Source organism: Helicoverpa armigera, chromosome 30, assembly GCF_030705265.1.
Source record: "Helicoverpa armigera isolate CAAS_96S chromosome 30, ASM3070526v1, whole genome shotgun sequence".
NCBI classification, from domain to species: domain Eukaryota; kingdom Metazoa; phylum Arthropoda; class Insecta; order Lepidoptera; family Noctuidae; genus Helicoverpa; species Helicoverpa armigera.
This window is the reverse complement of record NC_087149.1, coordinates 4,127,804-4,144,872: the sequence shown is the minus strand read 5'-3', so window position 1 is coordinate 4,144,872 and position 17,069 is coordinate 4,127,804. Positions and strand designations below refer to the sequence as shown.

Sequence of the window (17,069 nt, the reverse complement as noted above, 5' to 3'; positions counted from 1 at the left end):
GGAGCACCTCTCCCCCACGCGTCTCTGCTCACTCTGTGGGCGGCTGCCGTAGACAAGGTGTACCAGCAGGTGTGTAGCGCGTAGCACGGTGTTCGTAGCGCGTAGCTCGTAGCAAATTAGTCGTAGCCCTGGGTAGGGTACATAGCGCGTAGTATATTACGCGTAGCATTGGCAAGGTACGTAGCGCGTAGTAACTTACGTGTAGCACTGGCAAGGTATGTAGCGCGTAGTCAATTATGCGTAGTCCTGGCAAGGTATGCAGCGCGTAGTAAATGATGCGTAGCACTGGCAAGGTACGTAGCACGTAGTAAATGACGCGTAGCACTGGCAAGGTAGGTAGCGCATAGCGAATAACGCGTAGCACTGGCAAACTATTAGCGCGTAGTTAATTTTGCGTAGTACTGGCAAGGTACGTAGCACGTAGTAAATGACGCGTAGCACTGGCAAGGTAGGTAGCGCATAGCGAATAACGCGTAGCACTGGCAAACTATTAGCGCGTAGTTAATTTTGCGTAGTACTGGCAAGGCACGCAGCACGTAGTAAATGACGCGTAGCACTGGCAAGGGTAGCGCATAGCGAATAACGCGTAGCACTGGCAAACTATTAGCGCGTAGTTAATTTTGCGTAGTACTGGCAAGGTACGTAGCACGTAGTAAATGACGCGTAGCACTGGCAAGGTAGGTAGCGCATAGCGAATAACGCGAGCACTGGCAAACTATTAGCGCGTAGTTAATTTTGCGTAGTACTGGCAAGGGCGTAGCACGTAGTAAATGACGCGTAGCACTGGCAAGGTAGGGTAGCGCATAGCGAATAACGCGTAGCACTGGCAAACTATTAGCGCGTAGTTAATTTTGCGTAGTACTGGCAAGGCACGTAGCGCGTAGTAAATGACGCGTAGCACTGGCAAGGTAGCGCATAGCGAATAACGCGTAGCACTGGCAAACTATTAGCGCGTAGTTAATTTTGCGTAGTACTGGCAAGGTACGTAGCGCGTAGTAAATGACGCGTAGCACTGGCAAGGTAGGTAGCGCATAGCGAATAACGCGTAGCACTGGCAAACTATTAGCGCGTAGTTAATTTTGCGTAGTACTGGCAAGGTACGTAGCGCGTAGTAAATGACGCGTAGCACTGGCAAGGTAGGTAGCGCATAGCGAATAACGCGTAGCACTGGCAAACTATTAGCGCGTAGTTAATTTTGCGTAGTACTGGCAAGGTACGTAGCGCGTAGTAAATTACTCTTAGCCTTGGCTTGGTACGTAGCGTATTACGAATAGCCCTGGCATTCAATATTCCTAATCCTAACTAATATTATAAATGTGAAAGTAGCTCTGTCTGTCTGTCTTTTCTTCACACCTAAAATACTGAACCGATTTGTGTGAAATTTGGTTCAGACATAGTTTGAAACTTGAGAAAGGACATAGGAGTTTTTATTACAAAAAAATAAAAAATAAAATTTATTCCGGACATATAGCGCCATCTATTGGTCAAACCAAAAATCTGCCGAAAGTTCCACGGGAACGAAGTCGCGAGCAAAAGCTAGTTAGTTATAAGATCAAGTGTTGTAAAAATTTGTGTACCTAATAAAGGCATATTTATCTCTATATTTCCAGGACGACCACGGCCCAGTCCGCACTATCAAGCACTCTCTAACAGCCGTGTGCGGCGACGTCGGCAAGCTGGCCAGCTTCGCGCAGGACAAGGAGTACGACATGATGTCGCTCACTAATGTGCAGGCTGAGAAGGTAACATACATACACACACAACATAGTTACACAAATAACATACATGCACATAACACAATAATGCTAATTTTAATTGATTTTTGTATTTATTTATTTATTTAACAGTTTATGTACACACACAGAATACAGAGAAGAAGAAAAATAGAACAGATAGTACAAAGGCACAGCTTATTTCATTAGAAATCTCTTCCAGCTGGCAAAGTGGCAAGTGGCAAAGTGGGTGGCTGGAAAGTCTTTAAATAATTTCATATTGTTTCTTGTATAATTATACTTTAATATAATTATAATTTAATGTATGCTATGATGTCCTATAATTAAGGAAACACAAGAAAAGTTAATATCTGTTCCTAAAACCTGTCTGTTATGTGTATTTCTTGATGGAAATCCAAATAAATAAATAAACACACATATACCCACACGCACACAACCTCACACACACACACACACGCGAACACACACACACACACACACGCGCGCGAACACACACACATAATGACGTCCAAGGCCGATTGTCGGACAGGGAGGCTGTTCTTAAAAGAGATCAGCCAGCTGTGCAGGACATATTATAGTGCAGGCACATTTGCTTGGACACAGGTGCACTCTATATTTGTTCACTCTCATAGCGCGATGGAAAGACAATCAGACACCACCGGAGAGATCACAAGCAGTACTCAATGTTGGGTTCGTCTTCTAGTTTAAATGGATGCAGCTGAGTACCCGTGTGCACGGAGTGACTGCCTATTTAGATACTGGCTGGAGGCTAACCTCCTCAACCCAGTTACCCGGGAAAGACTTGTGTTACGAAGTTTATTTAGCTTCTACGACTGCCAAAGATTTTCAAATGACAGCCAGGTCCCACCAATTTAACATACCTTCCCAAAAATGGATTAACTCGTCATGACAAGATGGGTTGACCGCGCCAAGCATTACCTTATGATCGACCCGTACCTGTTACTCATCCACATTACTACCCTAGCCTTTTCTCAACCTTGATGGGGTCGGCTTCCAGTCTAACCGGATTCAGGTGAGTACCAGTGTTTTAAGGGTTCCGATGATGTATTATTGTTGCCGCTATAACAAAAATACTGAAAACTAGAATTAAATAAATATTTTGGGGGGCTCCCATACAACAAACGTGATTTTTTGTCCGTTTTATAAATCGATACGGAACCCATTGTGCGCGAGTCCGATTCGCACTTGGCCGGTTTTTCACTTAGCCAAGCCCTCCTTTTATACCTAGATCTTAATAAATATAATATAATATTTGCAGCCGGTCCCGCCCGTGGTGCTTCGCGCTCAACTGGTGAAGAAACAGCTGGAGGAGACCAAGAGTCTCACCATCAAGTTGGAGAACAAGGAGGCTGATATCAGGGAGTTGAGGAAGGCGCTTAAGGTATGTACTGCATTGATATAAAATTGTTGTCACTATTTGATGAAAAAACAGAGTGCCTTACGCAATTTTAAATGTAAATAGTATACCGAACTACTAGGCACAGACGGAGAAGTTTAGAATGAAGGAAGAAGCACCAATAGAATTTCTCCACTTAGGAGGGATATTACCGAGTGGTTGGAGATGAGATCTTTGAATAAACGAATTCTATTGCTTATTTAAAAACATTGCTCCGCTATTTTATGCTGAACAGTTTTTCTTGAGGCCGATATTACCTATTGACTTAGAAAAAGTAGTTACCAAAACATATTTTACTTCAATAATCCTGGCCACATAATTTGGTTCACAATATTGTTTAATTTTTATTTTTAATACCTTCTGTTGATGTCATATTTTGCGAAGGCCATTTTTAGTTGAAGTTATTTACTAGAGTTTTATCTTTGTTCGAACCGCCGTTCGTTCTCTCATCTCGTTTGTGCAACTACGTTCTTTTCTTTTTTAGGCGAAACAAGAGGAACTATCAGAGATGACGATCCGTCGCGAGTTAGGGGAACGCAAACTCAGCACCGCGGCCAGTGCTGCTGAACTCAGGGCCGAACAGCTGCAGAGGAGATTGGAGGACGCTCACAACCAGCTCAAGAGGTCAGTCATCATCAGCAACCATTCTAGGGTCGCATAACCGGAGGGTAAATCAGGACCCCTACAATGTGAACCGTGATAGTTGCATTTGAAATTTTCACTACGATGCATTTCTGATGCCGCTGTAACAATACTTATTAAAACTAAAATAAAAAAAAAACTCTTTTTGTATGGATACAAGGAAGAAATAAGAAACCGCATTTTTCTTCACCGTTGGTCTTGATGTTTAAGAACTAAATGTACCATAAGACATTTAGTAAGCATTTTAACATTTATTTTATCCAGCTATTAATAAAAATATTTATTTTAAAGCTATTATTAGGGAAAAGTGCCAACAGGACACGATAAATCTATACTAATATTATAAAGCTGAAGAGTTTGTTTGTTTGTTTGAACGCGCTAATCTCAGGAACTACTGGTCCGATTTGAAAATTTCTTTCAGTGTTAGATAGCCCATTTATCGAGGAAGGCTGTAGGCTACTTTTTATCCCGGTACGGGAAGTAGTTCCCACGGGATGCGGGTGAAACCGCTGTCAGAATACAAAATAAACAACTTACCTATTTTTAAATATTTCTCCAAAAAATTACAGAAAAGAGAAAGAATTCGAAGAAACGATGGATCACCTACAACAGGACATCGACTCTCTGGAGACGGAACGCGGGGCTTTGCGCGAGAAACTCAAGTTGTATGCTAAGAGAGGAGGTGGACATCATGGTAATTTGTTTAATTATATTTATTTTGGTATTTAATGAGGGAAAAATGGTTTTTTTTTTTGGTGAAAAAATTATGAGTGGATATTATACAGGGTGACATAAATATAAGAATAGATATATAAAAGATAAGTTGGTCTAAACTCGGAATGTAGTATGCTACGTAAATGGTATTTTACTTGAATGGAACGACATCTAACGGACGTAATTCGTAAAAAATACAAGAAGTAATTATGCTGGATTTGCGTTCCATTTATATACGCTTTCGGACAGTTGACGATTTGACCGCTTTACATTGATAGATTATAATATAGCGAAAAATAATACGTTAAATTGCAATCAGATGTTACGGTTCACAATAATTCGACAGTTTACAATCTCTCGAGATAGATTGTAATCTAACGATGTTTGTAATCTTACGGTGACATATATACTTGTGTTCCAATTTCAATTACTTATTACGAGCGAAAATAGATAGAAAATAAAAATCTATATAATAAATCTTATAAAAATTGAATTAAAAGGTATGACAAGGCCTCTCCTTTATTAAAACAAGTTAAATTTTTATTTATTAAATTATAAATAGTAATTCAATTTATTATATCGTCACTCTGTATAATATTTGCTATGAAGATTTTTTTATTATTTTCTTTTACAATATTCTGTTTATCTTTATAATCAGGTTGTATATATTATTTGATTGTCTAAATATTGTGTTGTTTCTCTTATAGACTTGGCGTTTTTAAGTAAGTTGTGTATGAAGGGTTTCAGTGAATGCTGGCGTTTTGTTGATGGAATTTGAACAGGATTATTTATAAAATATAGACATTTTATTTTAATTAAATTGTGGTTAAAAAATAAGTGGAAGCTATGTGGTAATTTCATTCACGTACCAAGAAGACCAATTTCTGCAACTGGGTAGTGTAAGATCTTTCTTCGGCTGTAGACTATTTGTGTACCAATTTTATTTCAATCGGTTCAGTCGTTTTGGCGTGTAAGCGTGACAGTCAGACAGGAGTTATTTTCTCATATATAATATTCGTAAGAATAAAAGAAGCTATATTCGTGATTCGTGACCTCTAGATCTACTGAACCGATGTTTTTTTTATATTTTCGCTGTAGTTAACTCGTGTCTGTTCAAATTCCATCGACTTATTCATATAAAATTATTAAAATCATAATAACGCTTCAATTTTGGAATGTTTAACACGAACAAGAATACTTTTAGTATTCTTACATCAATGGTATATTAAAATAATATAATTTGTTATGATGATTTAAGCTGTAAATGAGTGGTATAGTTTGTTTTAGTAGAATGTGATGGAAAAGTTATCATAATAATGATTTCTACGTGGTAATATCCGACTATAAAATCAGTCAAATAAATCAAGATATTTATTACTTACAAACATCAATATTTAAATGAAATGAAGAAAAAAAACCTCATAACAATTTGTTTGCAGAATCACCATACTTTTAGCCTTTTTTAATTTTGTTATTAATAATTACAGTTTTTACCTGAATAGTTCTTGTAATTTTCATGAAATTACTAGTAGAAAACATTGAAATTATACCACTAAAAGACAATAATTATTCAACAATATAATTATTTTTGTCACGTTCTACTAAGATACACTACACACTCACACAGCGACACATTCAGTATAACTACATGTAAGTGTTTGTGTGTGCGTGCAGCTCTGTCGCCGCCGCCCGCCCGCGAGTACAGTAAGACAAGTCGCATAGTAACCGCATGCGTTCCCTTTGATATATAGAAATATATACCACTAGCGGTATAGATATATACACTAATTATTATGAAGAAGAAATAGGTATATACGTTTAAAAAATAATATTGAGATGAAACTATCAAAATACAATAATTTTGCAACAATATAATCAAATAGCGTAAAATGTATATCTCTGTTTTAGTACAAAGATATATATACCAAACTGATAAGGGGAAATACCTTTGATATATCTCTGTATAAAGAGTTTTCTCAAATACACGACCTCTTTTTATGCTGGGAAATTATCAAATGACCCTTCCCGCTGTGGGTGTAGCGTGAGGTAGTGTCAGACTCTTACTGACTAAAAACCATCATGTTCCTTCTTAAGCCCTTTATGTGCCAGCGCCGCGGTAACTCGCGCGAACAATCCCGCAGCCCCGGCAGAGTTTGTCTCTAGTGGGACTGACCAAATTATGGTTAATAAGTAGTAGTGTTGAGCCAATATCTTTTGCAGAGATTTATAGATAGTATGCAGTAATATATATATTATATATTCGCTGTGATATGTTATAAATATTATAATATTGAAATAATATGTATGCTGTACTGTCTTGATGCATAAATATTTAGATAGCTCTGTGATGATGGCTTCAATATTATATTTTTAGTTCAATTCTTATGTGTGAGCAGAACTTTTTAGACATAAAATACTTGGAACGTATACAAATTGAGATTTTCAAGCGAGTATGTTTAAAAATTAAAAATGCTTCGTTTTTTACAATTATCTTTATTATGATCACCATCTTGCTACTAATGCAGTCGTTTACACTTTATTTTGAAGCATATAGGCTCCGGCTCTACTGAATTAATAAGAAAATATATTTCACTGTTGGAAACCTACACTATCCCTGGTTTACATAGACTATATTGTAAGGGGTATCGGGTTGCCCGGGTAACTGGGTCGAGGAGGTCAGATAGGGCAGTCGCTCCTTGTAAAGCACTGGTACTCAGCTGCATCCAGGTAGACTGGAAGCCGACCCCAACATAGTTGGGAAAAAGGCTCGGACGATAATGATGTGGAGAAACAGCTGGTACTATATAAAAGAAAGCCAACAATATTACCTACATTATAAAGTTCTGTTCACACCACAAGAATAAAAAAAACTAAAGATATAAAAATATTAATAAAAAAACAAAAACCAACGCAGCATTATTTACCCCCAATTGGCTCATTTTCCAAAATCAAAAAATTGTACTTTTAAATGAAAATTTTAGCGGTGGCGACGCCCGTGGCCGCGCCTAAAGAAGCGATGCGTAAGATATATTAAGATATATTTTATATCCTTCGGTGTCGCATGAGCTTAACTCTTTTTTTTATTTCGAAAATGTTTTTTTTGGAGTTTACCTTTTTTCGTTTAGCTGTGATTTTAGGTTGTCTTTATGAGTCTGAATTGTGGTATAACATTTTTGGCATACCTTTTCAAAATTTCACAAGATTACCTACCTACCACTAAATTTTAAAATGATAACATTTAAGTATTTAAGAAGAATATTATGTTAATAATAAAACCAAATATCAGATATCACTTGGTCAATATCACGGACTACATTTTGGTATCACGAATCGAAAATAAATCGTAAAATCTACTCATTGTTGAATCTTGCTTTGGGAATCAATCGCTTTAGGAATATGTATAACTTTAAAATGTCCATCGAACTTTTATATAGCTTAAAATTAACGTCTTCATAAATTTAAATTAACCAATCACAAATCAGTATTCAATTATATGAAAGCTCCGTTTTTTAATCCAAAATTTTCTTAACATAGTATTGTTCTTAAATACGGTTAGGTACTTCTCACTTCCTAACGGCCAGTTTCTTCATCAAAAGTTAAAGTTAAAGTAATGTCTAAAGTAAAAGTAACGGTCGAATTCGTTTTTTCAAGGCTAAAGTGACAGCAAAACTAATAGAAAAATTGAATTTAACCGTAACTTTTACTTTAGACATTACTTTGACTTTTACTTTGGCTTTAACTTTTCATGAAGAAACTGGCCGTAAGTATGTAATTGTTTAACCAACAAAATTATAACAACTAATAATAACAATAGATTCAGATTCATAAAGACTGAAGTTTTATTACTTTATACAAAGGGAATGCGTTTTTAAAGCTTTTCAACGAATACCAGTGACTAATTTGTTTAATTTTTAATTTTAACTGTCAATAATTTGTCATGTGCATGATTGTTTATGGATGTCGTCTACTTACTTGAAGTTGAAAGTTGCGCCACTGTTGCCCGACTGAGAGTATTGATAAGGCTTTAAATGAACTAATTTTTATAGGGTTATCTGGCAAAAAACCTGTGATAGAATAGTCCTATCAAAATTGATCAGACTTGAATTGATTAAATCAGACTTATTTCATTTATTTTATGTGAAATCTCACCATAATACCGACAGAATGGTCTCCTATAGAGCTTAATTATTAATTAAAATATGTAAGTGATATTTTTATATTTATTTATTTATTACAAAACACTTTAAAATTATTGATCAATATATTTTTTCCACAATTTTCTCAGCAACAGTAGCGCAACTTTATTACAACTTTCCCATACATACATAGCTTTAATTTTTATTTGTTAACAATATTATTTGTAAAAACCCTGTGCTTCGTCATGTATCAACACGAATGCTGTTCAGTGTATTCATATTTAATTTTAACATTCATATTGGGGCTGGAGGATCGAGTTATCTGTGTTTCAGATTTTTTGCAATTCAAATATTTAATTTCAAATGAGTTCTGTAGTCTAATCCGATCTTAATAAATTATATCACAACATGTTGAGTAACTCAAATTAAGATTATGCAAAAAAACATGATTACATATTATCTCCTCTTAAAAGAGAACAATAATATTTAGAATATGTAATTTTTATTAATTTACATAGATATTTACACATCTACAGGCAGGATGAAAAATTGCAATGACAATTAAAAACTATCCTATTAACAAAAAAACTAAAACCAAAAGGCGTCAAATGTGTTAGAAAATTATATTTTTCTAGTATTTTTTTCAATATCAAGATTACTTTTATAACTATGCTAAAATCTTATCTACATTGATCGATCTTCCATCCCCCTCGCATCCATTTACCCTCCTAACTTCTGGAACATTCCATATAACTTTCACCCACTGATACAGAGGAGACGCCAGTCAAGGTGACGCCGGGCGTCGCCGCGGGTGAAGTCAACGAGGCTCTGCAGCATCAGATCAAGTTGCTTAGCTGGTGAGTCATATTGTACCATTGCATAACTATCACCCACTGATACAGAGGAGACGCCAGTCAAGGTGACGCCGCGGGTGAAGTCAACGAGGCTCTGCAGCATCAGATCAAGTTGCTTAGCTGGTGAGTCATATTGTACCATTGCATAACTATCACCCACTGATACAGAGGAGACGCCAGTCAAGGTGACGCCGCGGGTGAAGTCAACGAGGCTCTGCAGCATCAGATCAAGTTGCTTAGCTGGTGAGTCATATTGTACCATTGCATAACTATCACCCACTGATACAGAGGAGACGCCAGTCAAGGTGACGCCGCGGGTGAAGTCAACGAGGCTCTGCAGCATCAGATCAAGTTGCTTAGCTGGTGAGTCATATTGTACCATTGCATAACTATCACCCACTGATACAGAGGAGACGCCAGTCAAGGTGACGCCGCGGGTGAAGTCAACGAGGCTCTGCAGCATCAGATCAAGTTGCTTAGCTGGTGAGTCATATTGTACCATTGCATAACTATCACCCACTGATACAGAGGAGACGCCAGTCAAGGTGACGCCGCGGGTGAAGTCAACGAGGCTCTGCAGCATCAGATCAAGTTGCTTAGCTGGTGAGTCATATTGTACCATTGCATAACTATCACCCACTGATACAGAGGAGACGCCAGTCAAGGTGACGCCGCGGGTGAAGTCAACGAGGCTCTGCAGCATCAGATCAAGTTGCTTAGCTGGTGAGTTGTGTAGTGTTTAAGTGTGGATTGCATAAATCGATCTGTACGTCGAGATTGATATGTGACTCAATTTATATGGAGCTGTGGAGTGTCAAAATTGATTTGCTAATCGACGGATAGATCGGTTTTTGAAATTCACGTTTCCATTCCGACATATTATGTTGGTGACAGTTGCGCGTTATACATAGATGACGCGCGGATTAGAATCATTTTGACATATTCCCTTTCCATGCGTTGATTATAGCCGTGCGGTCTGTGAACCGCGTTTCTTATTTTTATTTTGATAATGGCATCTAACAGTTCAGCCTAGGAGGCTGTTAACTGCTTAACCATCTGATGGTAGATGATGATGGAAGATCATTGGTAGATGCCTAGAATTTAAGGCCTCCCCGCGTTTCTTACAAGCCCTGCTTTATTTTGTAGTGATTTAAAATGTCTGTGTACCTCTCTAGGACGGTGGAGCGTGAACGCGCAGCCCGCGTGTCCGCGTGCCGCAAGGCGGAGCGCTGCGCTCTGCGGGCGCTGCGCCCCCTGGAGCACCCCGCGTCCGCCGCCGCCGTCGCGCGCAGGCAGGCCGCGGCACAGCTCGAGAGACAGCTCGCTAGCCTGCACACGGTGATAAACATATCTTATATCTTAATATAAGATTATCAATGACTTGCAGTGTTCTTTGTATCCCTCTTAAACGCTCTAACCAAAGCTTAAGGCTTGCCTTCAGCAGTGCCGCAAGGATAACGGGTTGAGCGGCATATAAAAGTAGCAAAATTATGTCGGTCGGCATCAGGAATACCTGCCAGTACTGCCACCGGCACTGTTTCTAGTAGTCTTAAAACTTCATTACCTCTTGCTTTTAGGGGATGATAGGGGAAGTTGATGTGGAAACTTACTTGAGCTCAATTCCCTTATTTTTCATTCTATGTGAGACCTCACAGAAGAGCTTGTTGTAGAGAATGAGTGGAGGTACTAGTCCGGCAGTGGACGTTTTTCAGTTGTAATGACGACGATGTGCTCCCAAAAATAACAAATTCATTTAAACTATAAACACTTATATAACACTTTTTATTTCGTTCCCAGGAATGGACACTATTCGTGGCGCGGTCCGGCCTAGTGAAGTTCCCCAGTGAGCCGGGACAGTACGGCCACGCGTTACAGCTGCACAAACAGAAGCAGAGGCAAGTCAGGAGGCAGCTCGAGGTGAGATATCATCCGCCTAGCCGGTTCCTAAGTCTAGTGAAGTTCCCCAGTGAGCCGGGACAGTACGGCCACGCGTTACAGCTGCACAAACAGAAGCAGAGGCAAGTCAGGAGGCAGCTCGAGGTGAGATATCATCCGCCTAGCCGGTTCCTAAGTCTAGTGAAGTTCCCCAGTGAGCCGGGACAGTACGGCCACGCGTTACAGCTGCACAAACAGAAGCAGAGGCAAGTCAGGAGGCAGCTCGAGGTGAGATATCATCCGCCTAGCCGGTTCCTAAGTCTAGTGAAGTTCCCCAGTGAGCCGGGACAGTACGGCCACGCGTTACAGCTGCACAAACAGAAGCAGAGGCAAGTCAGGAGGCAGCTCGAGGTGAGATATCATCCGCCTAGCCGGTTCCTAAGTCTTCCATCACACAGGAATGTAAGCAAGCTCCTTATGTAGGCAGCGGGGGTGATTACAGGGGCGCGGGTGATAGCTGACAGAACTGTCAGTAGTCGACCTGTATGTAACTAAATTGAATCTAAAGTCACTAACACGAAGTTAAAAGTTACTACTTTCTACCATCTGCCGAGGATGGTAGCGTCATGAAAATTGGCGGCTTTATGTAGTTCTGATGACAATACAATAATATGGTCCTGTCGAACTGAACTGACTGAGGATGGAGCAGGAAGATATAAACTGGAACTTCCTGATAAAAACGTGTCTTTCTTGCGTCCTTAAACTATAAAATAAATATGAAAATAATAAACTATTTTTCAAAAAAACAGGTACCTTTGAGAAATCTTGGCTTTTAACGGTTCTATTCGTGTTTCCAAAGGTTTTAATGACTGGTATATGGAAACTAATTTCTTAACAATTCCCCAAAAAAAAAAAAAAAACTATTCTGATGTTTGTGAAAATATTGCTTTTTAAAAGAATGTCTATGCGGTTTCTTGCCGGCTCCATGAGACCAACTTTTTGGAACCGTGCAATTAATGTGACGTTTCATAAGAGCCTGCAAAGGCCTATTTGAAATAACAATTTGATTTTGATGCTAATGTCAACTTTACCACTTTTACCACATTAGTATACAAGTATTAATACCTATATATTTGTACATACCAGATGAAGTTAGCAGCATTACAAGCGGAGGTACGCCAGCAGTTGTTGGTACATCGTCCGTGGCGCTGCGTGGAGGCCGACTTCGCGGAGTTCCCTGCTCCTGAACTCGCTGCCGTAAGTATATAAGCTAGAAATATTATTTATTTAAATAGTTCTTGCAAAATAGTATGAAACATATACCTACGTTTATAACAATACACAAATACTTAAATAAATTATGATATGTATAAGTAACTATATAAAAATCTACACTACATATAATATCATAATGTCAATAATTTAAATATCAAAAAAAAATTACCACCCTTATTTACCTAATCAATCAGATGGTTCATATGGAAAACAAAAGTCTAAAACAGACATAGAATACACTGTCGCTTATAGACAAATTTATTAAGTACCTTTATTTTGTGCAATTGAAAATGTCAGCTCCTCAAATTATCTTACAATTTTTCTTTGTGTTCTGGTTATTTATTTCAATAATATAAGTGTATAAAACTGCATTATTTCTCCAGGTATTATCATCTAAAGCAGTGGATGTGGGTACTATCAAGTACCCGGCGCCCGCCTCCGGACAGACCGAGGACACGATCTTTGTCACTCCTGCGCAACTCGCCAAGTAAGTTACCATTCCTATTTTTTTTGTCATATCATATAATTCTATTTCTAGAATGTTAAAAAAATAAGCTATTTTATCAGATGTAGCCATCATGTCATTCTATTTATATAAAAATAACTCATTATTATATCAGAGAGTAATAATTTGCATTCATATTTTGTTGGTATTATAATATCATTCTATTTCTAAATTGTTCTAAACACAACGTCGTCTTACCAAAAAAACTTTTAAACGTCAGTTTAGCACTCGTCTAAAAATGACAAATTATGACGTTGAAATGAGGTCCATTTTGCAGCCACACTTTTTTTAGACAAGTGTTTGACATATGTTTAAGTTTTTGTAGTAAGACCAAAGGGATCTCAGAGATGATTTGTATGAACATTTTAACACATTTTTTACATCAAGCTGCGTACCTACTTGTTTTGTCTGTAGGTACTCGTACCTATTACAGATTTTGAAAAATCCATCGCAACGATAAATGAAATTGTCATTCTGTGATTTTTTTTTTACCAAATGCGTATAACAAAGTATTTTATCTTGAACTAATTATCATCACCCAAAAATATTATTGCTTTTTTAACAAAAAAATAACTAATATCTCTATTTTCAACAGGTTACGAGAACTAGTAGCAGAGCTACAATCCGACGATGTCAAACTGGAATTAACTCCTTTAGACAATACAGTATGTGCTGCCTAAATGTACTGAAGACAGAGCGAGACGGATATATACAGATTATGAACGAGAGAACGAGATAGCATTGTATATGTAGTCCAAAATTCGGATTTTTGTAATTGTTATTAAAATTTGAGTAGCAAGTTTATTGAAAATGCAAATGTTTATGACTTCTTAATTAACTTAAGAATAAAACTCTTGAACTTCGGCGACTTACCACGCCATATGGTACGAAAGCGTATACGAAAGCGTATAGTTTTCAAAATATACGAGATTACATAGTAAAAATCTTTTCACCATTTTTACAATCCCAATTAATATAGGTACCTGTGTGTTAAAGTCAAAGTCAAATCATGTATTTCATTTAGGCCTTTACAAGCACTTATGAACGTCAAAAATATAACTAAGTTTGATTCTAGTTGCCCATTCCAAAAGTAGCTTCCTATGGAGAAGAACGGGCAAGAAACTCCATGGTTATTGTTATATAGACTAATATTACATAACAGAAAAAAAATATATTTGTTTGTATCCTAAACCACTTAACCGGTTCCAACAATTGATCCACTGTTGGAAAACTACTATCCCCGTATTTTATCCGGGTACGGGATGTGGTACCGCGGGATATAGCTAGTTCGATAAAAAATTACATACGATCCTAATTTTCATTATTTAATGTAGTGGATTATTTTATTAATAACTTAGTAAATATTTAAAACGAATTGTAAAAAAAAACTTGATATTATATTCCAGGGTTTATTAAATGCAATTAGATTTTTTTTTATTTAACTTTTTTATATTTTATTTAACTAAGATTTATATCACGTAAAACTTGTTTTATTTAGGAACAAAAGTATATAACACTCGTTCGTACTAATATTATAAATCAGAAAATGTCTTTGTGTATCTATTACACTAATATGGTAAAATTACTTCACCAATATCAATAAAATAGGGTATAACGATAGTTTCAACCTTTTTAAAAATGTGCAATTTATTTAGTTCTCCAAGAAAAATATATGTACAACAGACACTTAAAATTTACTTAAAACTAAAATGTAAAAATTTCAAGTTACAAAGAACTTATCCTTATGTCTTCAATAGTTTCTTAGACCGAGTAAAACCACAGGAAAAAGCTAGAATCGCAATAAATATTGTCATCGAATATCAGAATAGGGCTTTAGTAACAAAAATACTACTACCTACTCAAATAAAGTATAGATTTACTGCCATTCCCAATATTCTATCTTTGTGTTGAATCGCTTACTTAGAGATAGAATTTTGACGTTCCATATAAGTTATGTCCTATCTCATCATCCTCCGAGCCTTTTTCCCAACTATGTTAGGGTCGGCTTCCAGTCTAACCAGATGTAGCTGAGTACCAGTGCTTTACAAGGAGCGACTGCCCTATCTGACCTCCTCAACCCAGTTACCCAGACAACCAAATACCCATGGTTAGACTGGTGTCAGACTTACTGGCTTCTGACTACCCGTAACGATTGCCAAGGATGTTCAATGACAGCTGGGACCTACAGTTTAACGTGCCATCTGAAACACAGTCATTGGTTTCCAATATATACTTACAAAGTACATACAAACTTAGAAAAGTTGCGTTGGTACTTGCCTGACCTGGAATCGAACGCCTTCATACTTGAGAGGTTGGTTCTTTGCCTACTAGGCCACCACGACGGGCATCGACGGGCGTGAATCGCTTACTGAAGATAGAATTCTGTCATTAGCCCCATACAAGTTGTATCAAAATTCCTATCTCTATTAAGCGAAACAAAAGATAGAATATTGGGGCCGGCCTTTAGAAGTATCTCGACTAATCCCGAAAGTGATTACACTTGAAGATGCAACAAAAATAGTAATAATTGCGTTCGAATTATAATAATTATGTTGAAAATAATAATTATTATAATATATTGTTAGCTTGTTGTGTTAATGGCAGCTGAGTTCCGTCGCACATTTTAATTTTACTGTCTATTTTATGTCATAGAGAACGAAATGACTAGCGGAGATGTCATAACGCAAATCTCCTAAGAAAGTAGCGCGACAACATGCGGGTGCGAGGGGGACGAGGAACGTTACTAGCTCCGCCCTTACACGCCCATTATTTTCAAAATAAAATCACTAATCAATCGAGAACAATCTTTGACAGATTGGTTTTGATTTTACAAGGAACCCGAACGTCTCGTTAGTTCTAGTAACTGATCACGCCTACCGTACGTTGCTTGACCTACAAGAAGGCGCCTGACCTACCTTCCTTATGGTATCTCCGCTATCTTTCTTCCTCCGTGTTACAAATATATAAAACTAATGCTTATCATAAATATTATGTGCACGCTTGTTATTTGTATATAAGGAAATATGTTAATGTACTTACTAATAAATAAATAAAGTATTATTTATTGAATTGACTTCGTTTTATTTATTTAACGACTTTATGTAGAAGTTGTTACACATTGATTTTTAACAGAATTTAATATTTAAGAGTTTTGTCATGCTATGGGCATGTAATGAGGAGGGGTGATACGCATGCAACGAAGTGTGTGCTAAGTATGAATGTAGATGGATGGAGAGGAAGAGGAAAACCTAAGAAAAGATGGATGATTTGCCTGAAAGATGCTATGAATAGGAAGGGAGTGAGTGTCAGTATGACGAGTGACAGGGGAAAATGACATATTGCGCCGACCCCAAATAAAAATTGGGAACAGGGCGGGAGGAAGAAGATATTTAAGAGTATTAAAAATAAAAAAAGTTGTTTTTTAGCATAATTTATATATATAAACCGAGCTTTTGAAATAAAATAATGATATCGAGATTATTTATCTTCAAATAAGTACCTACTCAAATAGAGTAGAGGTACTATTAACGAGACATACCTCATTAAATCCAGTTGCGTGGTAACAATCTCAAGTTGTGAATCAACTCGGACTGTCTCTTAATTAGAGTATCATTTATTATTTTTTTTTACAAAATTAAGTGCTATTCAAAGTATTAGCCCTTCATAGGGGCATTACCTATTGTATAATACAATCTACAATTATATAAAACAATAATCATTCCACAGGTATTATCATCTAAAGCAGTAGACGTGGGTACGATCAAGTACCCCGCACCCGCCTCTGGACAGACCGAGGACACCATCTTTGTCACTCCTGCGCAACTCGCCAAGTAAGTTATCATGTAAATTGTATGTCCCATCATATAATAATATTTATGGAATTTTTCAAACAGTAACCCATTATAAAAAAAATAATTC

General features: G+C 37.3%; 1 protein-coding gene across 1 annotated transcript in view; it reads left to right on the top strand.

Annotated features, from left to right (window-relative positions):
* The window catches only part of LOC110380806 (dynactin subunit 1), a 40,453-nt gene extending 24,233 nt beyond the window's left edge, over window positions 1-16,220 (top strand). The window contains exons 20-32 of the mRNA XM_064043026.1: window positions 1,611-1,742; window positions 3,013-3,135; window positions 3,635-3,774; window positions 4,362-4,486; window positions 5,214-5,228; window positions 6,181-6,210; window positions 7,488-7,526; window positions 9,415-9,499; window positions 10,672-10,834; window positions 11,294-11,782; window positions 12,518-12,628; window positions 13,030-13,133; window positions 13,747-16,220. Of these exons, the coding sequence (XP_063899096.1) occupies window positions 1,611-1,742; window positions 3,013-3,135; window positions 3,635-3,774; window positions 4,362-4,486; window positions 5,214-5,228; window positions 6,181-6,210; window positions 7,488-7,526; window positions 9,415-9,499; window positions 10,672-10,834; window positions 11,294-11,782; window positions 12,518-12,628; window positions 13,030-13,133; window positions 13,747-13,831 (1,641 nt within the window). The 3' untranslated portion in view covers window positions 13,832-16,220. The remainder of the gene's footprint in view (window positions 1-1,610; window positions 1,743-3,012; window positions 3,136-3,634; window positions 3,775-4,361; window positions 4,487-5,213; window positions 5,229-6,180; window positions 6,211-7,487; window positions 7,527-9,414; window positions 9,500-10,671; window positions 10,835-11,293; window positions 11,783-12,517; window positions 12,629-13,029; window positions 13,134-13,746) is intronic.
* Window positions 16,221-17,069: the final 849 nt, after the last annotated feature.